General features: G+C 44.8%; 1 protein-coding gene across 4 annotated transcripts in view; it reads left to right on the plus strand.

The window, feature by feature from the left end:
- The window catches only part of AFAP1 (actin filament associated protein 1), a 205,291-nt gene that overhangs the window by 130,856 nt on the left and 52,419 nt on the right, over window positions 1-22,016 (plus strand). For all 4 annotated transcript variants that reach the window (XM_090035527.1, XM_090035529.1, XM_090035528.1 and 1 more), the window contains 2 exons: window positions 222-433; window positions 3,684-3,863. In XM_090035527.1, coding sequence (XP_089891653.1) covers window positions 222-433; window positions 3,684-3,863 — 392 coding nt within the window. The remainder of the gene's footprint in view (window positions 1-221; window positions 434-3,683; window positions 3,864-22,016) is intronic.

Here is a 22,016-nt window from a genome sequence, read left to right on the forward strand (position 1 = left end):
ATGACATCAGTAATATGCCATTTTATATGGTCATTTGCCAAGGTTAAAACCCAACTTTATAGGTAACATACTCTGTACCACTTGCATATTTTCCCAGGGCTTAAAAACAAGGACAAGTGCTGTAGGGAATGCATCCCACATTTAGTGATGTGTATTCAGTTCAAAGTTATGCTTCATTTGTGACATTTTTAACTGAGTGCTTTTATACTTCCCTTTTAAAGATTATGACTCGGATGCCATGAGCAGCTCTTATGAATCATATGATGAAGAGGAGGAGGATGGGAAGGGGAAAAAAATGAGACATCAATGGCCTTCTGAGGAGGCCTCTATGGACCTAGTGAAGGATGCTAAAATCTGTGCCTTCCTCCTAAGAAAGAAGCGTTTTGGACAATGGACCAAATTACTGTGTGTTATCAAAGAAAACAAACTACTGGTAATTATTATTTAATTGGGCAATACTTGCTTTACTATTTATGATTTTTTAAGGATATATTAAAACTGTTTATGAACCATATATAAATTGTAAATAGCAATCAGAGAGGGGTAGGTAGCCATGATAGTCTGAAGTCAAGCAGAAGGCAGGGTAGATATGCAATAGATTAGCTGAATAAGATATATATAGACAGCACAAGATATCATGATCTTGAGTTCACTTCATCTGATGCTGGGAAAGAACATCAGAGAGAAGCGAATGAAATGAAATCACTCCACTTTATACACTGCTCTACGCTGTCCTTTCGTAGCATCTAACGAAATAAACTTGAGTTCATGAAAGCTTGTGCTATCTATGTATCTTATTTAGTTAGACAGTGGAAGTCAGTGTCAGTACTATTATCAAAGGACCCACTCATGGATTGCTTAAGAATGAGGACTCTGAATTTATGAATATATGGCTTTTTTGTGGCGCTTCAAATATGGAACTTTGTCACTGAAATCTACACCCAAGAGAATTCCTGAATGCAGGGAAGCTAGTCTGCAGCCTGTTTCCTTCTAATACATTTCAGATGAGAGAATTCATGAAACCCTGAGAGCCCAAGCCTGAATTCCCTGTGGAGGCAGAAAACCTCATTGGACTCTCTGGGCTTTTTGCCTATATAAGAGCTCTTGGATCAGACCCTTAAGAGAAAACAAGTCATTGTTAGATTGTTAGATATGCTATGACTTGGCAGCATATGTTATAGTAATGTATATGCTTTAAACACAACCCTCACCATCTGTTCTGCTGTAATTACAGATGCAATATTCACATGATACACAGCTGCAACATAGAAAGGAAAGATACAAGTCATTTAAATGTCTTCATACATTCTTTCTTTGGTACTCTGCTGTATTCCTCTTACGTTGCAGGCAACAGTGGAGGATCCAGTGTTAGTAAATTCACAGTCCAAGACTTGTTATTTACAGAAAAAAGAATTTAATTATATAGGCTGTCTTTCTTTTATATAACATTATAAACCTTGTAAGGGTTCTAAAGTAAATTGCTAAATCATTTAGGAATCTTAGAAATTGCCTGTCCCCCTGTGCAGTGCCAACACAACTGTAACTAGAGATGAATTTTTGGTGGCAGTATCTCAACTTTAAATTGGTATGACAGCTTGCAAGACACTTGCCACAAGGAGCTTATTTTGCCCATTGACCCACTATAGCCCAGGTCTTTTAGCCTTCCAGCTATGTTATTTTGACTGCATGAGGAGGGACAGGTCAAAGGAAATAGATCTTGAGATTAAGGCATTGCCAACAATGATGTGGAATTCTATTATTATATGGCCAGTTCAATTTACATTTGGGGAATTTTATTTTGACACTGCATTTATCTTCCATGATCAAAAAGAACCTTTTGACTGTGTTTGGAGTGACATGTGTTTTTAACTTCATTAGATTCACTGACAGTAATCTAGATTTAGACCAAAATGCAAGATCAGAATCAGGGTCTTGCAATGAAAATTACTAATTTAAAATTGAGAAAGAGAAGGGTGAGAGTTGTTTTGCTTTGGTTTTTTTTGTTTAAGTATGTTATAGATCATTTAGAATTAACTTTGTTTGTTTAAAAAGCCTGCCAGTACTCTTTTTTGCCTTTTTAACCACATGTACTGGCTGAAGTTATTTTTTTTTCCCCAGGGCTTTCTTTTTTTCTACCGTAATGAGGATTACGAAAATATAAACTATAATAAGAGTTGAATGAGCAATTTATGAGATTAGTGTTCTAATTTTTTTCCAACAGTGAACTAACCTGTGATTTACACAGAAACCAATACAGTTTTATATGTGTGTTTAGGGATTAGTAATTGCCTGTATTATAAATGCAGGATTTGGATGAAGCCAAAATTATTTTACAGCTGAATCGGACATTCAGTAGAAATATACTGTCAGATAATTGCTTTCTGCACAGCCTCATATGGCATCATTTAGTATGCAAATGTTGTGCTTTTATTAGATTTCCATATGAACTTCTAAAAATACAAACTAGAAATGTATCTAAATACTTACCACAAAATGTTTTATAAAGTAGGAAAAGATGCTATTTTTTCAGACTCTCATGTCATAAAGATATTTTTTTAATGTAACAAATTTATTCAAAATATTATTCATCATTCAGCAATACTACGAAGATTTGTTTAGAGCAAGGGTGGGCAATTATTTTGGGCAGAGGGCTGCACACTGAGTTTTGGCAAGCTATCAAGGGCCATGACAGGCAGCCAAGGGCAGATAAATATTAATTTTCTAAATTTTGTAGGGGCTCCACAGGCCAGATAGAATGGGCTGGCAGGCCACATCTGGCCCGCGGGCCACATTTTGCCCACCCCTGGTTTAGAGGGAATATACTTGGTCTGCTTTAGCTGTAGTCTTTGGAATAACCTATCAACAGTTCCTGTGTTCCTATATTTAGCTCATGAAATGGGTACGAGAAAAAGTTTTATAATAGGGTACTTTAGGTCTATGTACAAAAATGCATGTGAGCTTATTTTCCTTCATACATGTTACAGCATATATAAATCTGGCATTTCCATCAGCTCATCGGAATGTACAGAAGCCCATTTTGCATATGGAGCTGGAGTAACTAGACATTCAAATAACATTCTTTTGCATTGATTTATGTTATTGGTCTGATACTTTGTGTATTAAAGCTGAATCGAACTGAACCACACCAACAGAAGTGAAGTCAGAAGGATGCATGTTCAACAGGGAGACTGGCTGTCCATGGTATTAGTCAGACTATCTAAAAGCCTTCCCTTCATTAGGCCTTTGGTTCAAGTCTGAGCCAGGTCTTCAGTGATCCAGCATCAGAAGGGCATTATAGATTTGTTCACTGATGAAGAGTTGAAAAATTCGCATTTCATAGTTTTATCAATGTTAGCAGGGCAGTTAAAGAGTAAGCGGACATGGAGGCTGAACTGTGCTCTGGGAGTCTGATCTAGTTCAGGCTTCGGTCATAGTGATAGAAATAAGGTCACTTTGCCGTTCACCATGCAGTAGTTTTCTGTTATTAAATATGTCCACTAGTATCAATCGGGCAGTAATTTCACTTCAAGAAAGATGGGGAAAAAAACATAAAGATAACTCTGATTAGCTTTCCAGTATTTGTTAATGGGACAAGCAAAAAAAAATGTTGCCTGGTAGTAAGGATTTTCTTTGTGTGTGAAGCAAATTAAACTTTCACCTAATACTACTTTATTTTTATTTAGTGTTATAAAAGTTCGAAGGATCAGCAACCTCAGATGGAACTGCTGTTGAATGACTGCAGCATCACATATATTCCCAAAGACAGCAAAAAGAAGAAGCATGAGCTGAAAATCAGTCATCAGGGAACAGATGCACTGGTTCTAGCAGTACAAAGCAAAGAGCAGGCAGAGCAGTGGTTAAAGGTACAGTGTGATTTCTGATTAGTTGCATTCTTACCAACTCTTCCAGGAATAAAGTATTGCTTGTCTGTTATTAATTTTTGAAAATGTGATTTTGCTTCTAAGTAGTTAGGGCCTCATCTATGCAGAGTATGGGTTCTTCCTTGCCATTGACACTGACACTTAGTCTTTATCACATACAATACAATTTTTCCTAATAAAATTTGTTGATGACTCTTATTATGGTGCTAAATTGTGATGATTGACCCTTTTTGCCTCTACAAAGCTATAGTTACTATGATGCTGTAATGCTGCTTAACCCAAATTCTAGGAATCAAGTTAATACTAGAGGTGCACCGATACATGGGTCTGATATTCGATCGGCACCGATATAGAGAAAATTTGGAAGTCAGCCATATCAGGCCGATAATTTGGTCCATAAATGGCCTGTGCATGCACACAACCACAGTGCAGCACAGGCAGTGAGGAGCACAGCCCGGCAGCATGGAGAGCTGCCTCCAGCTGGTAAATCTAGTGTGGTGGAAGGGGAGAGGGGAGGGAAGGCGCTGGCGGGGGGCAGGATCAAGGCCCCCACAGTAAGGGAGGAGCAGGGCTGGGGCAAGTGCTGCTCAGCCGGGGCAGGGTGGGTGTGACGCGGAGCTGCGGCTTGTCTTGGGTGGGGGCGGGGGCAGCTCCCACTGTTGCGTGCCACTTGCCTAGGAGCCTCTGGTTTGGAGCTTCTTCTGTCACTCACTTGATGATTGGTAGCTCCTGCCGCTCATCCGGGAGGGCATGGGTGGAGGGGAGGGCCTGAGCCTTTGGATCTGTGAGAGGTAGGTTGCGGCCATGGGGGATGGGGGAGAGAAGGGGAGGGGCTGCAGCCAGAAATTTGCCATAGCCTCTTTCTGGCACAGCCCTGGCCTGCCTGGTTGAGCTTAGCGCGGCCCCAGCCTGCCCCACTCCACACAGAGCTGGGGGCACATGCCCTCTGAGATGAACGGCGGTAGCCACAGCAGGAGCCACCGGACAAGCAGACAAGTGCTAAACAAGCCACCAGCTGAGTGGCTCTCCGCCAAGTGATGTGCAGTGGCAGCCTTCCCTGGACGAGCTGTGGCTCTGTGCCACACCTGCCCTGCTCCGCCCTGGCAGTGCTTGCCCCAGTCTCACTCCTCCTTCACCGCGGGGGCCTTGATCTGCCCCCCCACAACCCTTCCCTCCCCAAACTTACCAGCTGGAGGCAGCTCACCATGCTGGCAGGCTGGGTATTGGAAACCGGATTGGTATCGGCTGATGTGCCTCCTTAAAAATTGCCTTCGGTATCAGCCACAAAAATCTCTATCGGTGCACCCCTAGTTAATACCTGAACTCTCATCTTTTGAAAAGCAGAGCATCTAATAGGAAAAAGGAATTTTTGACTTGGTGGCAAGCGCATCAGCCTTATTTCAGTAAAGTTTCTGAACCAAACAAAATTTCCTGACATGCATTACTGAATATTGAGAAAAAAAAAGCACTTTCTGTAATTTAAAACTCTGAATTAAGGTTGCTACTGACTTAAAAAAATGAATAAAAGAAAGTGAGCAGAATTGCATTGTATATACTTACACATTCCAGCAAATAATTGGTAACAGTTAGTCAGTATTAAGTTGATACATTTTATTGTTTTTATAAAGTATTACATACAATCTCTTTAGATAAATTTAATTGAAAAGAAATAGGAATTTTTTTTTTCAGTTGGAGACTTGCACCTGTCAATGTTCAATAAATTGAAATGGAGCAACAAATCATAGAGGAATCAGATAAGGCTTATTGGCGTATTGCAAACCTGTACATGAACAGTCACATTCTAAGAGAATTCTCATTGAAAAAAGAATTGCTTTTGTCAGCAAGACTATCCAGCACTATTGTATATTTATTATTAGGTTTTCAGAATCTTCACTTTTTCTGCTAATTTCGTACTATTAGTATCTGGTTCAATAGAAGATATCACCCACAAGAATCCTTGTCTTTCCTGGACCATCACAGCAACAGCATCATTTCAACACTATCTAATATAAGAGGGTTTATTCTGAATGTCAACCGTATATGCTTTGTACAGTATTAACGAGTGAAGAAAACATACTTTGGGAATCCATCTTTCATCTGAGTGTGGCTTCATATATTTCAGGGGTGGGCAATTATTTTGGGCCACTTAAGAAGTTTCGGTGAGCTCTCGAGGGCTGCAAGGTAATGCTGCCCCTTGACAGGTGCCTGCCCCCTGGTCACCATCTTGGGACTGGAAGTCCCACCCCTGAGCTTTGCCACCAAAAGTCCCTCCCCTTGGCCCCCAAAGCACGCCTTTTGGGAAGGTTGTTTGCCATGTTGGAACCAGAAAAAAAAATCTATACTAAAAATCAAATATCCATAATAACATATTTTAATTTTATTTCAAAAAATATATTTGTCCTGATTTATCTGTGTTTGTGTAGTTGATATATAGAGATGATTGCACAATACCTTTAAAATGAAGTCTTACTCCTGTATGTTGTGGGAGCGGTGGGGGACTTTGCGTGGGGTTTGTGGTGGGACAAGGTAGATGTGGTTGGGTGGGTGGGTATGCGTTTTGTGGGGGTGTATGGATACATACGGTGGAATGTATGTGTGGGATCCCCCCCCCCCAAACAAACATGCTTCTGCCACAACAGCAGCTGGCAGCGGGCCTTTGGTTGCTTACAGCCTATGGCAGGCAGATCCCCCTGGCAGTGCATGGTCCCGGTGAGCCCCAGGGCTGCACATGGCTGGGCTGCTGGCTCCATCTCACAGGGTTAACATGCCAGAGCCTTGCACCACTGGGGGGAACCCTGTGCGATGAAGTCAGTGGTACAGAGCACGATGCTTTGTGGGGGTGGCAAGGAGAGGAGTCGAACCAACCCGGTTCTACAGCACGGAGCTAATTGAACCCCTCAATTTGTGCTGCAGCCACTGCTGCTTTTGCTGCTTCTGCTACTCTTCCTCTGGCCTTGGCCTATGCTGCTTGTGTCTGGAGCCCAGCGCGGAGAGTAGTGAGAGAGAACACACCTTGCCATTCTACTTGGCATGTGTCATAGCGGCCAGAAGGGCCAACTGAAGCTCCTGGCAGCTTGAGGGTCGGCTGGGACATAAGTGGCTAAATCTGTGGAGAGGCCCTGAGAGACCACTAGGCCAGCAGGACAGAGGGGCAGGTTACCAGACTCAGGTCAGGGCCTGGGTCAGCAGATCAGAGAGTACAAAACCATGTTCCAGGGGAGCCGAGAGAGCAGGTCCAAAAGACAGTTCAAGACATGAGCCAAGGTCAGGAGCCAGGCAGACTAGAGATAGCAGAGACAAAGCTGAGATCCAAGATCAAGGTCAAGAACGCCAAAGCCGAGTTCAGAGAAGTTGGGAGAACCAGGGAGAGCTGTGAATGAAGGCTCACCAGAACAGGCTAAGGCTGTGTCGGAGTGTGCCTGCAGTCTGAGGCTGCAGGTGTGTTTATAAGGGATGAGTGGCAATTTCTGCAGCCAGCAGAACTAGGGCAGTTGCATTAGACAGGGATTAGAGGCAGATGTGTAACTCAGGTGCTTGGATCAACCAGGTGGGCTTGATGAGCAGCCCCTTGCAATGTGAGTGGTGGGTATGATGCACCAACCTTGCCAAATGCAGGAGTCACTGAGCTACATAGTATTTAGAAACCCTCTAGTGGGGTATAGGTATCTCCAAGAAAAACAGAGTAAGAGGGAAGATGAAAGAAAAAAATGGTATCAGAGATCTGTGGGGAAAGAAGTGGAAGGAGAAAAGGAAAACAAAACCTGAGAGAGGAATTAGAAAATCCCATGCGGAGATGAAAAGAAGAAATTCTGTGATGAGGGGTTAAATAGAAGGGGAAGAAGGAAAATGGATGCTGTAGGACAGGAGTTTTCTGTAGATGTTGGCAGCAAAGGAAATGAGGGAAAGCAAAAGATAAAGAACTAGTAAAAAATCAAGGGCCATAGGATCAAATTGCATTTTTTTAAATGATTAAATAACTAGATGATTGGCAATATATTACCAATTTATATTTCAATACCAATATATATCATTACAATATATATTGTACACAGTAAACTTTGGCACAACTGTTGTAGTTTCATAGTTTCATAGTAGCTAGAGTCGGAAGGGACCTAGGTAGATCATCTAGTCCGACCCCCTGCCTTGGCAGGAAAAAGCACCGGGGTCAGATGACCCCGGCAAGGTGCTCATCTAACTTTCTTTTAAAAATCCCCAGGCTAGGAGCCTGCACCACTTCCCCTGGAAGCCGGTTCCAGGCCCTAGCCGCCCTGACTGTGAAGTAGCGCCTCCTAATATCTAATCTTAACTTACCCTCTGCCAGCTTGTGACCGTTATTCCTGGTCACTCCTGGCAGCGCACGGGGGAACAGGGACTCCCCCAGTACCTGCTGATCTCCCCTGACCAGTTTGTAGCAGGCCACAAGGTCCCCCCTTAACCTTCTCTTGTGGAGGCTAAACAGGTTCAGGTCCCGTAGCCTCTCCTCATAAGGCCTGCCCTGCTGACCCCTGATCATACAAGTGGCCCTCCTCTGAACTCTTTCCATATCGTCCACGTCCCTCTTGAAGTGTGGCGCCCAGAACTGGACGCAGTACTCCAGCTGCGGCCTGACCAGTGCCGCATAGAGGGGGAGGATCACCTCCCTGGACCTGCTCGAGATGCATCTGTGGATGCATGACAGGGTACGGTTGGCCTTCTTGACTGCCTCCCCACACTGCCGGCCCATGTTCATCGTGGAGTCAATGACGACTCCAAGATCCTTTTCCGTCTCCGTGCTGGCAAGAGGGGAGTTCCCCAACCTGTAAGTGTGGTGCCGGTTCTTCCTCCCCATGTGCAACACCTTGCACTTATCAGTGTTAAACCCCATCCTATTCTCATCCGCCCACCGTTGCAACCTGTCAAGGTCAGCTTGTAGCCTATTGCACCCTTCTAGCACACCCACATCCCCCCACATCTTAGTGTCATCAGCAAACTTGAACAGGGTGCTTTCTACCCCGTCATCCAAGTCACTGATGAAGATGTTGAACAGTGCGGGCCCGAGGACCGAGCCCTGCGGAACCCCACTGCCCACATCCTTCCAGGTCGAGAAGAACCCATCCACTACCACCCTCTGGGTGCGGCCCTCCAACCAGTTGGCGACCCATTTGACCGTGTGGGCATCGACACCACAGTCTCCCAGCTTTTTGATGAGGACAGGGTGAGAGACAGTGTCGAAAGCCTTCCGGAAGTCCAGAAAGACTACATCCACAGCAACCCCTGCGTCTAATGATTTGGTGACCTGATCGTAAAAGGCCACCAGGTTGGTCTGACAAGACCTGCCACTGATGAACCCATGTTGGTTGCCCCTGAGCATGCATTCCCCCGCAAGGCCCTCCTGGATGTGTGCCAGGATAATTTTTTCAAAGAGCTTACCTGGGATTGAGGTAAGACTAACTGGCCTGTAATTTCCCGGGTCCTCTTTTTTTCCCTTTTGGAAGATAGGGACCACATTGGCCCTCTTCCAGTCCTCCGGCACCTCACCAGAGCACCACGAGTGCTCATAGAGCCGCGCCAGGGGTCCCGCAATGACCTCGGCCAGTTCCTGTAGAACCCTAGGGTGAAGATCGTCTGGACCAGCGGACTTGAACACGTCCAGCCTCTCCAGAAGTACCCTAACTAACTCCTCGCTAACCCCTGGCCCAGGTGTGTCTCTCCTGGGGCCCGAGGGGGGCCCAGCAGGGAGGTGGCTGAACTGGTCCCTACTTAGGAAGACAGAGGCAAAGAAATCGTTAAATATGTTAGCTTTGTCATCTGGCGTGATGACTAAGTTGCCCATCGTGTCCTGCAGGGGCCCCACATTACCCGGGACCCTCTTTTTACCCCCTATGTATTTGAAGAAGGACTTCTTATTGTCCTTAATCCGGGAAGCTAGTCCTATCTCCATCTCTGCCTTGGCCCTCCTGACTGCCCCCCTACATCCTCGGGCGACTGTAACATAGTCCTTCTTGGTGATGACCCCATCTCTCCATTGGGTGTATGCCTCCCTTTTAGCAAGGAGACATTCCCGGATGCTCCTAGTGAGCCATGGGGGTTTATGTGCCCTCCTGCTCCCTTTGACCCTTGTTGGGATTACCTCCCTTTGGGCATGGAGGATCGTCTCCTTAAGGAGCAACCACTCACCTTCGACATCTGATTCCCTTCCCCTCTGGGTCCTCAGCGCTTCCCCAACGATCCGCCTTAGCTTGTTGAAGTCAGCCCTCCTAAAGTCTAGGGCTGTTGCCTTGCTGCAGCCCTTTGCCACCTTACGCTGGATGGTGAATTCCAGCAAGCGATGATCACTGTCTCCCAGGTGGCCCATCACCCGCAGCCCCCTCACCAGGTCATCACCCGTGGCCAGCACCAGGTCCAACAAGGCGTCTCCCCTGGTGGGGCTGTGCACCTCCTGGGTTAGATGGAGGTCCTGCACTCTGGCTAAGAACCGACGTGAGCGATCAGACTTGGCTGACTGCTCCTCCCAGCAGATGTCTGGGAAGTTCAGGTCCCCCATGATGACCACATCCTTAGCCCTCACTGCCTCTGTGAGCTGACCTAAGAATTCCTGGTCGAGCTCTTCTCCCTGCTTGGGAGGTCTATAGTAGACTCCCACCGTTAAGTCTCTCTCCCCTGGACTGCCTTTTACTCTAACCCAGAGCACCTCAGAGTGCCCCCCCCCTCTACCCCCTTGCTAATTAACGAGGAAGTATATTCCTCCTTGATGTAGAGTGCTACTCCTCCACCTTTCCTTCCTATCCTGTCCCTCCTGTATAGCCTATAGCCCTTGACACTCACTGCCCAGTCATGCGATGAGTCCCACCACGTTTCTGTGATCCCTACTATGTCAGGGCTGGTGACAGCTAGGAGGAGGGCGAGTTCCTCCTGCTTCTTCCCCATACTTCGAGCATTCGTGTAGAGGCATTTGAGGCCTCCAGCGGTTGTGCCCACTGACCCCCTAGTCTCAGCAATGCCCCGTCCCCCATCACTTACCTGTTTCTCCCTTTTGACCATTGGTCTGGGCTCGCTGGCTGTTGCTGGGCCTGGTAGTTCATTGTCTCCTCCGCCCTCATCTTCCCCCTCCCCCGACGAGCCTAGTTTAAAGCCCGCCGAAGGAGGTTCACCAACCTGGAAGAGAACACACGCTTACCTTTAGGGGGAAGGTGGAGCCCATCCCATCCCAGCATGGGTAGTTGGCATGGATTTGATAATTGCAGTATACGGGTGCTTTTCACTCTTGCTAGTAGGTTTCTTGCTTCAGTGAGTTGATGCCAAATAAAATTTCCAAAGTGTGTTCTAGCAACCTGTTGTCTGTGATAGCCTGTGCTGGAAATATAGACATCTGAGAAATAGGATTTTTGTCATCCTTCATGCTTTTCTATTCAGTGTCTGAAAACCTGTACATTTCTAGTGCTAGTGGTGTAATTTCAGATTTTGACAAGATTACTGGTACGTATATTGGATTTTGCTGATCTCCAGTGTGGAGGTCAAGGAAGTGGTATGGGAAGCAATCACTGAAGTTTTAGTGGCTTTTTAAAAACCTTTAAATTAGCCTGAGTGTTTGAGAATCCATCCCCAAGTCCTTTGTGCTTTGCCCTGATCTAACCATATTTACTTGTTAAAAATAAATTGTATATTTCTAAGCACAAATTAATTAAAAATAGGAATTTCCTGATGCTGGGTAGTTTTTCTATAGATTGGGAAGAAGAGAAGTACAGTTTAGGAGGCATTGCTGTAGGCCAGCTTACCAAGTAAAGAAGCAAACTGCAGATTCATATACTGCCATGATTGAATATATGCCTCTGTTTTGCTTTACGTATCACTGGATATTTTACTGGATTTTATTATATGGAAACTACAGCTACAGTTTTATAGATTTTTTTTCATAACATTAATATTTTTCAAGTTTAGCATAGTATAAATGTCTGGTAATTTATTTAGCTATCAAAAATACTGTTTGGAATGAAATGGCCTTAATGGGCCATATTCTTTCCAAAGGGATTTCATTGTAATTAGATCATACTAAATGCACCATTATTTTCTGCATTGGATTTTGCAGTGCTGAATTCATTGGCACATATCAGAATTTCTTTCCTAACCTTTTTAATTTATTCTTTTATGTATTTGTTTATACAGCAAACATTCTTTGCACACAGACAGAGGAGAGCTATTTTTCCATATCTTAGGCACATTCCTTCTACAAAAAAAAAGGTTTGCAAAATTGCCTCTTGGCAAAATCATATCCATGCTAGAGTGAATGGTTGAGCAATGCACTCTGTAAAACATTTAGGGACAGACTGACAGTACTTTATAGAATTCCTTCACACTACACTGCTCTCCATTAATAAAAATATTTCAAATACATGCCAAAGCTACTGTACTTCCAGCTTGACGTCTTTGCTAGAACATACTCCATTCTACATAGTACAAATTGCCTGCTCAAGGACAAACCTGAAGTGGTTTATGTTGTGCTTGCAACAGCTCAGTTTTAATCAAATACAAGAATTACTTTTCAGTAGAAAGTAGTTGTGTTGCAATTTCTGAAGTGCATCAGATTTCAAGTTGTGCTATTTTGAAATTAATTTTCCTTTTGTCCATTCACCCAATAATATGTTGTGAGCTCCTGAGGCAGGTAAAGATATATGTTCAGGGAATTACTATATTGGAAATCAGATTGCTTTCTTGTGTAAGGGAAAAATGACTTCGGTCAGAGGGGAAGCGCTTCAGTAGAGGGGAAGCGCTGAAGGGCTCCTCTAGTAAGTCTGCCTGGCTGAGTTACTGCCCCAACACAACTATTCAAGTTCCACTTCGTTTGTTTGCCACTGAAATAGATAAAAGTTTCACTGTTACATTCACCAAGAAAATGGATGGTCCATCAGTCCCTGTTAGTCAGGGGACACTCCTTATCTCTGTCTTCAACCCATGATTTCTATATTTGATAGAGTAAGTGAAGTTAGAGGCTGCTGCTGGGGAATCTCTGCAGCCACATTAGTGTTATGCAGACGTCCAACAGTCCTCAATCCTTCACATAGGCATAACGTAAATGTTACCAGCCTCACAGTCAAGTGGTACAAGAGAGCTTTTGATAGTTCTGCACCATGATGTCACATGGGTTGGATTTGGCACTATATATACATAAGGGAACAGCTTCGGCTCACCTTTTGAAACACAACAGTGGCTAAATCCAACATACTCAGTCCCCCAATTTTTTTTGGTGTTTTCTCAGAACTGGCTGGATTAAATTATTTTCCTACATGAAAACTTTCATTTCCACCCATGAAACAAGAATACTGTCTTCCTCAAAAATATATGCAATGTTACTCCATTTAAGGACAGAGCCTCAAGACTGAATAAAAAGGCTAAGCCCCTATTTAGAGTTTTCATCTATGGGAAATTAAAGTACGCGGTGCTCAGTAAATATTCAGGGTTGTCACTGCTGTGGCATTATCAGCCTCAGAACAGACCAACTTCCCTTATACTAGTCAATTTGGGGACTGCTAGTAGAAGCCTTAAAAATGAGACGAGATAACAGCTGTTAAGCTAACTGGTGCCTCTCATTTAAAAGGCTTCTAATAGCAGCACTTTAACAGTTGCTTCTCCTTCATTCTTTCTGTGGGCATTTCTTTCTGGCTGGTGATGTTCTTTCTGGGACATTATAAAGGTGACTGCCAGGCTGAAAGATACTGTGCATGTTAGCAGGTTATGCATTTGTCTGATATGAGGATAGCCTGATATGAAGATTGTTACCCAAGTAATAGGCAACAAATTGGAATTGGCAACATGCTATGCAGTTAAGCAATATATATATTGTATATATATAAAAGTGCATATCTATGTTATGCACTGATATGCCTATAAGTGGAGTACATAATGCCTCCAAGTCAGGGGTGGGCAATTATTTTGGCTACCAGGCCACTTAACAAGTTTTGGTGTTGTAGGCTTCACACACACAATCTTTCAGAAGGTGTAACTTTAACAAATTATAGACAAAAACCAATCATATACTAGCAATCAAACTTCTATTATATTTTTATTTTAATTTTATTTCAAACATACTTTAATTTTATTTCAAAAAATAATGTGTGTCCTGATTTTGGTTAGTTTTTTAAGTAGTGTATATAGAGGTGATTGGATAGCAGCTCAAAATCAAGTCTCACTCTTGTATAATGTGTGGAAGATGGGTGTAGGGGGGATGTGCATATGTGCGTGAGGGAAGCTGCCTGTGTGCTAGGACCTGGGAGCCAGTTGGGGGAAGGGGGCACATGCTCCAGAGTTTTCCTGTGCGGTGTGGAGCCCATCCCCATCCGGCCCACAGCTGCCCCTGTGGCACTCAGCACGGAGGCAAGCCCCATCCACTTCCACCTGAGGCAGCCTGCATCGTGAACCCCCAGCCCTGACCCCAGCCAGCTCACACTGCATCCCAGCGGGGCTGCTTCCAGAGTGGCTACAACTGCCCAGGTACTTCTTGCTTCTCCCTGATTCCAGTGGCTCCTCCTCTGCCTTATCCTGCCACTGCTGCACCGCTCTGGGCAGTAGGTAATGCAGGGAAGTCGTGGGGTCGTGTTCTGGGCACGACACACTCAGCCAGGCAAGGGGAGCTGCAGCCAGGTGGCTCCTGCCCCAGCGTGCAGGGCTCCAGCTTCTGGCCGCCTTTCATCTGCAATGTGCAGGCACCTGGGAGTTGGAGCTGCCTGACGGCAGCTTTCCCCACAACTGGCTGGGCATGTGGTGCCTGGCACATGTCCCAACGGTTGCTGCTGCATGGAGCAGCACACTAGAGCAGTGCAGGAGGAAGAGGAGCCACTAGAGGCTAGGGGAGCTGTGCAGTGCCCAGGCAGCTGCAGGCACCCTAGGAGCAGCCCTCCTGGGAAGCTGTGCACTCTGGCCAGGGCTGGGATTGTCAGAGGATGCGAGAGGGAGCGTGGCACAGGCTGCCCCAGGTGGGATGCAGCCCCATGCAGAGCGCTTCTGGGCCAGATGCAGTCAATTGGCAGGCACCCACCAGCAGGCCAGATCCAGTGAGTTGGCAGGCTGGATCTTGTCCGTGGGCTGTATTTTGCCTACCCCTGCTCTTCAGCCAGCTTGGAAACAAAGCCCAGCAGGTTCTTGTGCAGAAATCCATTTTTAAGGGTCAAGTTTAGTCTTGAACCTGAAACAGTCAAGGGCTTATTTAGGCAAGAGAGCAGGCATGGGCTTTTTCTAGGGTCCAAAATATTTTTGTCTTAAAAGGGATTAGTTTCATTGTGATGATTTATATTTAAATAGCCAGCTGTGAAATAATAATTATTGTAGCAGAATTAATTGATGCTGGAACATATAAACCTAACATGTATCCGAATATTTTGGAATCATTTTGCAGATGACACCAGCAAACAGCTGATAAATCCAGGGTAAATTGAAGTCTAGACAGTAGACCACACAGGCAGTTTCAGGTTTACCAGCTAAGAAACAGTTGGTGAAAAGAATAGCTGAAGTCACCAGAAAGTCTGTCAGAATAAGAGCGTCAAACGTAACCAGCACAGATCCCAGGCTGCTGCAGAGATCACAGCAGTAACCCACCATACACCACTGTATGGTCTGAATTTTCCAAGCTCAGGCCTGAAATTGTACCCACAAAAATGCACATGAAAAGATGTGTAGAGTTACCATTTGTTACCCAAACATGAGGTTGTCTTCATGGGCATTTGGATACATGCAGTTGTGTACTGTGTATTTGGTCAACTGAGAATCCAGGCTCTGAATATTTTTCCCAACATATGTGAGTGCTTGAAGTAATTAGACAATTCTTTCTCAATATCCCTAAGAAATTGTGCACAAAGAAATAAAAATACTTATAACTGACATTAGAACAGGATACTTGTTTGAGTGGCTTTATTCATATAGGTGAGTGGGCTCTGTGGGTAACACTTTCAAATGCGGATGCATGAAAAATGAGCTATACACTTAATACTCGCTTGACCTAAATAAAGTCGCATCTCATTTAATTAACTTGAGAGTGTCCAGAAACATAGCCAATATAGGAAGAGGGAGTGGCGTGAGGAATACCGTTTAGACAGAATAGTATCTCTGACTTCAGTGTGCCACTCATGTATTACAAGTTCATTTCCAAATATATATACTTTTATTAATGTTTTGGTTATGGTTTACTTAAGTTCATATGTACAGCAGTGTCACTGCTGTCTCTGATCCTGTACGTTTTTGTAAACTAAGTAGACTTGGCTGACTTCAGTAATTGAATGGGAAATATCAAAGGTACAAAGTGTTTAGGTGCTTCTAGATCGGGGTAGGCAAAATGAGGGATCTGGTTGGTGGCTGGACTCCATTTCCCAGCAGCCCCTGCCCACATTGCTGCAGCCAGTTTCCATGGAGACCGTAGCAGTGGTGGGGCTGTGATGGTGCGGGGCCAGGGAGACCAGTCCCAGCAGCGCTGGCACGGCACACGGCTGGGTGGGGAGCTGCTCTGGGGCCTGGGCTGGGAACTTGTGGTGGTGACAGTGTGGCCCAGAGCCGGGGCAGAGCCGTGATCTGCTGCCTGCACACCCCTGCCTAGGACTTGCAGGCAGCAGATTGCAGTTTTGCTCTGGTTCCAGACCACACTGTCACCACCACAAGATCCCAGCTCCCTGTCTAGCTGCATGCCCTGCTGGCACTGCTGGGGCTGGTCTCCATGGAAACCATGGCCCTGCCACTCCTGGGGTCTCCATGGAAACCAGTGCCAGCAATGCGGGCGGGGGCTGCTGAGAAATGGAGTCTGCTGCAGTCCCAATCTGAGCTATGGGCTGAATTTGCCCTGCCCCTGCTCTAGCAATTACACTTGGTGATTGAAAAGGGAACACTTTTCCCTCTGAGTAATAGGTTCAGAACCTGTCTGCCGGTGTTGGAGGTAAAGAACATTGTGGCCGGAGGTTTCTTGTGAGCATACACAAACCCGAGACCCTGACCACCTGGGGGTATTGTAATTGGTGGAATCTTCAAAGAGTATTATCCCAGTTATCCTGGCCGAGTTTCATAGATTTCATAGACATTAGGGCTGGAAGGGACCTCGGGAGATCATCGAGTCCAGCCCCCTGCCCAAAGGGCAGGAAGTCAGCTGGGGTCGTAGGATCCCAGCAAGATAAGCATCCAATTTACTCTTGAAGGTGTTCAATGTAGGTGCTTGAACCACCTCCGCTGGCAGACTGTTCCAGACCTTGGGGGCTCGGACAGTAAAGAAATTCTTCCTTATGTCCAGCCTGAAACGGTCTTGCGGGAGTTTGTGACCGTTCGACCTCGTCATCCCTTGGGGCGCTCTGGTGAACAGACGTTCCCCCAGATCCTGGTGGTCACCCTTGATAAATTTATAGGTGGCCATCAGATCACCCCTGAGCCTGCGCTTTTCCAGGCTAAAGAGTCCCATGGCTCTCAGCCTGTCATCGTTAAGATCTGTTTTCCTGACCTCTGATCATGCGCGTGGCTCTCCTCTGGACTCTCTCAAGCTTCTCCACATCCTTTTTGAACTGTGGAGCCCAAAACTGGACGCAGTACTCCAGCTGCGGCCTCACCAAGGCCGAGTACAAGGGGAGAATGACATCCCGGGATTTGCTCGAGAAGCGTCTATGGATGCAAGCCAGCGTTTTGGTTTGCATAGTTTGCACCTATGATAAATTATCCAGAAATGTAATAGAAAATAATCTGTTGTGCCGCCTTCCTTAAGGTATTAGGTAGGTATTAGATTAGGTACATTAAATAGCTTCTGGATTTTTTACCCTGTATTTGAACTGCATTTCACTAGAGAGCAAATTAATCCCATAATAGCTTGATTAACTGTTTTATACTTTACTATTTTTTTTTGTCTGTAACTCCTTGCAACTTAGGATTTTAAAGTACTTTACCAGCATTGTTTATCAAGTTATTTTAAGAGGCTTTTATCCCAAGTTTTTTTAGGTAATAAATTGGGGCACATAAAAGTTACTGGGGCACAGCCCTGTCTGGAAATGAGCTTGTAAACACAGACTCTGAATCTCTACTTGTTTCATATAAATTTCCTCAGTTTACAGCTAAAGCGAATGGCAGCGTCCTTTGCATGCTCTGTCCCATGACAGTCAGGTTGTTCTCTTTCTGACTCAGATATCCCCAAGCATTAAGACGATAAGGCCTTTACAATCTTATTTTCACCATAGGTTTTCTTTTACTCCAGTGTGAAACTTGGAATGGCTTTGCTTAAAATGATCATTTTCAGGCTGCGTACACTTTCAAATAATCTGGGAGAATTCTCCCAGGTTTTTTTTTTTCCCCAGGTAGAAAAATGTATCCAGAGCTGTGTGTACGGATACTCGAATGTTGAGGCCCCAAAGGATGGAGAGCTTGTAGTGCTGACGCTGCAGCAGCAGGGCAGGCAGGCAGGAGGTGGCGCCCTGTGCACACATCTCAGCGTGCTCTGAAGACTGTTAGTCTGCCTGGCAAAGGGCAGTCCCGAGTGGCTGATTTAGACTGCCCATGGTTAGCCAGTTTCCCTACAGCACAATGCGGGGGTTGTGAAGGAGACATGTTCTGCTCTCTACACTGTCTCCTGGGGGTGCAGGGGATGCTGGAGAACTATGTTTTCTTCTGAGAGAAGCCACAGCGTTTACTGGCATTTTCTCCCCCAGGCTAAACTCTCCTGGTAGTGATTTAACCTCGGTAGTTCTTGGGTTATTTTTCTCCTACAGCAGCCATTTTTGCTGTAGGGGAAAAACTCCTGAATATCTGTGCACTTGTGGTAGCACCGACCAAGGGAAACTTAGTCTGTGTCTGTGGCTTCAATCAGGGTGCCACCATGCCATGAGATGGCGTAGAATCCTTTTAAGAGTCCGGGGGATGCTGCACAATATTAGCATTGCTGATGTGCAAGCACCTACACCGTTCACAAGATAAATACAGAGGCCATGTCCACATGAACATGGATGGTTTTTTCCCTGGGGACAAGTGTGCCGCTGCTACTTGTCCCCAGGGCACGCTAGTGCCATGCACCCTCTAGCATGCAGCAGGTTACCCTGGGTGGGGTAGGGGAGGCTGGGGGGCGGCAACTGTGCTGGCCTCAGCAGCCTTACCTGGGGCTTCAGGGAGCTGCAGCCATGGTGCTTCTGCAGGTGGGAGTCTGACTAGCAGCCAGAGCATAGCTCCGGCCAGCCAGGGTCTGGTACTGAGCAGTGCGCACTGCCACCACATGCATTGCCCTGCTTTTTTTTTGCCGTGGATCTCCCAGGGTCAAAAAACCCCCTGCACTGCAAGGTAGCAGTGTGGGGGAATGCCTGCACATGCAGTGTTTGGTGCTACATACTGCGAGTCCACACTTGTCTGGATGTAGCCAAATGATTTCAAATAGGAATCCATGTTAAAAACTTTCTGACATGCTGTGATCTTTCTGAATTCTTTACAGCAGATAAATGGCTCTAAAATTTTTCCATGGTAAAAACAAAGAAAGTGAAAGCCGAGTATTAAAACATCCACTTTTGGAAACGTATTTAAATTAGTAGAGGTCGAGCACTGCAGTCTGAAGTAGTAGCTGCATCCAAGGGCTGTTTGGGTTGCATAGGCAGTTTTTACTGGGGGGAGGGGAGCAGAGGAAGGTATGAGACCTTGGTGTTTCTAGCAACAATGTGATGCCTAAAGCTACAATACAGAGCTGTCCCAGAATACTCCTTTCACAGAACTGTATGATCCAGTTGCCATATATAGCAATTGTCTTCCTGGTAATAACACAGGACAGGATGTGTGGGGGTTGTTCTGGCCGACTGTCAGATGGAATTTAAAAGGGGATATATATATATGGACTAAAATCAGTCTTGTTGACTGCTAGCTCCATTACAGTCCTCTTCCCCACCCCCTCCTCCCCAGTATCCCTGACCAGCAGCAATAAAGAGAGATTTTTTTTTCTTTAATTTTATTTTACTTCAGCCTGGAAGTGAACTGCAAAGAGCAAATGAAAGCTAAGAAAAGGCATTTACTGAGAGAGGCTATGAGAAGTGCCTTGAGGCAAAAAAGTTGAGGGAAGGATCAAAGAAAAGACAATTGAGGAGGTACTTGACAGTGGTCTCTAAAATGACGTGTGGCATAGAGGAAGTAAATAGAGATTTACCATGTGCCATCTTTCACAGTGCTACAAGGGAGGTGTTTTTTTTTTCATTCAGCATGTAAATGCCTTGTGGAATTCATTGCCACAAGATGTTGTAGAGGTTGGCAATTTAAGTTCAAAAGAGGATTCAACATTTTAATGGAGAAAAGGTCTATCATTAAGCATGATTACGGGCTGCAGCCTCCAAATAAGGACTTCTTAGGCCTCTAAATACTAGCAGCAATAAGGAAAGAGGAGGAGGGGACAGATCAGTTTGCATGGGCCCCACATAAATACCCTTCCTCCTTAGCATCTGCTTTCTGCCACTGTAAGGTGCAGGATACTGGGCTAGATAATGGACCTGTGGTCTGACTAGAAGTATTACTGGGTTTTTTTCCAGTTCAAGCTGAGATTCTCATGCATTCATATGACTCCAGGAGGTGGGACTGTAAGAATACTGCGGAAGTCTAGGAACCTTCCAATAAAATCATGTGAGCTGGCAGTACACATGGCCTGTTTTATACTCAGAGTTTTGAGTAAGAACTATGAGCATGTGAGATCAGCATTATAATGACAAGTTTCTGCAAACTTAATTATAGAGGGTGCACTTATTCCGTATTGGAGCATATTTTGTCTCATGGAGGCATTTAAGTACAATTTCACACTAGATGTATATCAAACATTAATTTTGCACACGGGGATTGATGCACTAGCCAGTGAATCACTTGTACCAAAAATATTCCTATAAATTAATTCTTGAATGTGCCTTTGCTTCAAATTCAGACATGAAAGCCACTTGATGGTGTGCCATTTTTTTAAATCAAAATTTAATTACAACCCAAGAAAACACACAAGGAAAGCTTTTTCTTAAATATGTGAGGTATGACAAGAACAGTATTTACTCGAGTGCATGACTTTGCACATAGTACTCTGTGATTGCTGCCAAATCATTTCCCTCTGTTCTGTCTGTAACTTCTATTACTCTTTGCCTCTGCCAAAATTAACTAACTGTGTGGTGTGAGCAGATGCTGAAAACATGAGCCATTGTATCAGGGTCATGCAGGAGACAGGAATGAATGTTCCCAGAAACCGAGTAGTCAAATTTCCTACAAATAAAACACAAATGCATTTCCACTGAACTGAAGCAAAGAGGGGGGAAAAATCCCTCAAAAATATATGATAAATTCATTTTCAGGGGAAGCAGGATTGACCTTACCTGAATGTGTAAATGGTACATTTCCCCACATGATGATCTTTTTACTGTGGAAAAAGTTTAACTGGAATGCATAGTCGAAAAGCAGAAAGGAAAAAATCTGACTAAGTTATATCCATCCCTGTTCTTGCTGCCAAAGTTATTGATAAGTGGTGTTCACAAAACACGATGAAAAAGAGAGAGAGGAAGAGTTGAAGCCGAACTTCAAGATGGAGATTGCATGGGTAATGTATGGTCTAGCAACTGTATCTGAGATGGGCCCTGGGCATGAGACATTGTTTAAGATCCAAATACGAGACTCTGGAAGCCTGAGTTTATTTCAGTGCTTTGTAGCACAGTTTCTGTGAGATTGGAGTGAGTCACTTAATTTTTCTGATCCTTACTTCGTCTTTGGTAAAATGGGGTTGCTGGTACTATCTTTCCTCTTGGGGATGTCTCATGGATAAATTCTTTTAAATTGTGATGTGCTCAGATGGTACAACAATAGTACTATATAAACTATGAGGTCAACTCTTAAAATGGAGTTACAGAATTACATTACTCAGTGCCATCTTTGTTGTGTCTTAATGGTTTCCATATTGGATTTGCTCACTTTACAGAGAAACACTTCTAAGTCAGCCAGAAGAAACTGGGACCTAAAAATTAAGTTAGCGTTCCTGTTTATGGACTTCCTATGGGAGTGAATGTTCTGTGGACCAAGTGCTGCTATCAGCTAAAAAATAAGTGAGGTCACAAGCCCAACTAATGGTAAAATTTGCCCTAGAATTGGAACTGGGTTCACAGGTCTCAGGCAGAACAGAAAACCCTGTTCTTTCTTGGCTGAGTTGGGTCTTCTGTGCTAATG

Source organism: Crocodylus siamensis, chromosome 2 (genome assembly GCF_052110815.1).
Source record: "Crocodylus siamensis isolate JL-2025a chromosome 2, ASM5211081v1, whole genome shotgun sequence".
Taxonomy (NCBI): Eukaryota; Metazoa; Chordata; order Crocodylia; family Crocodylidae; genus Crocodylus; species Crocodylus siamensis.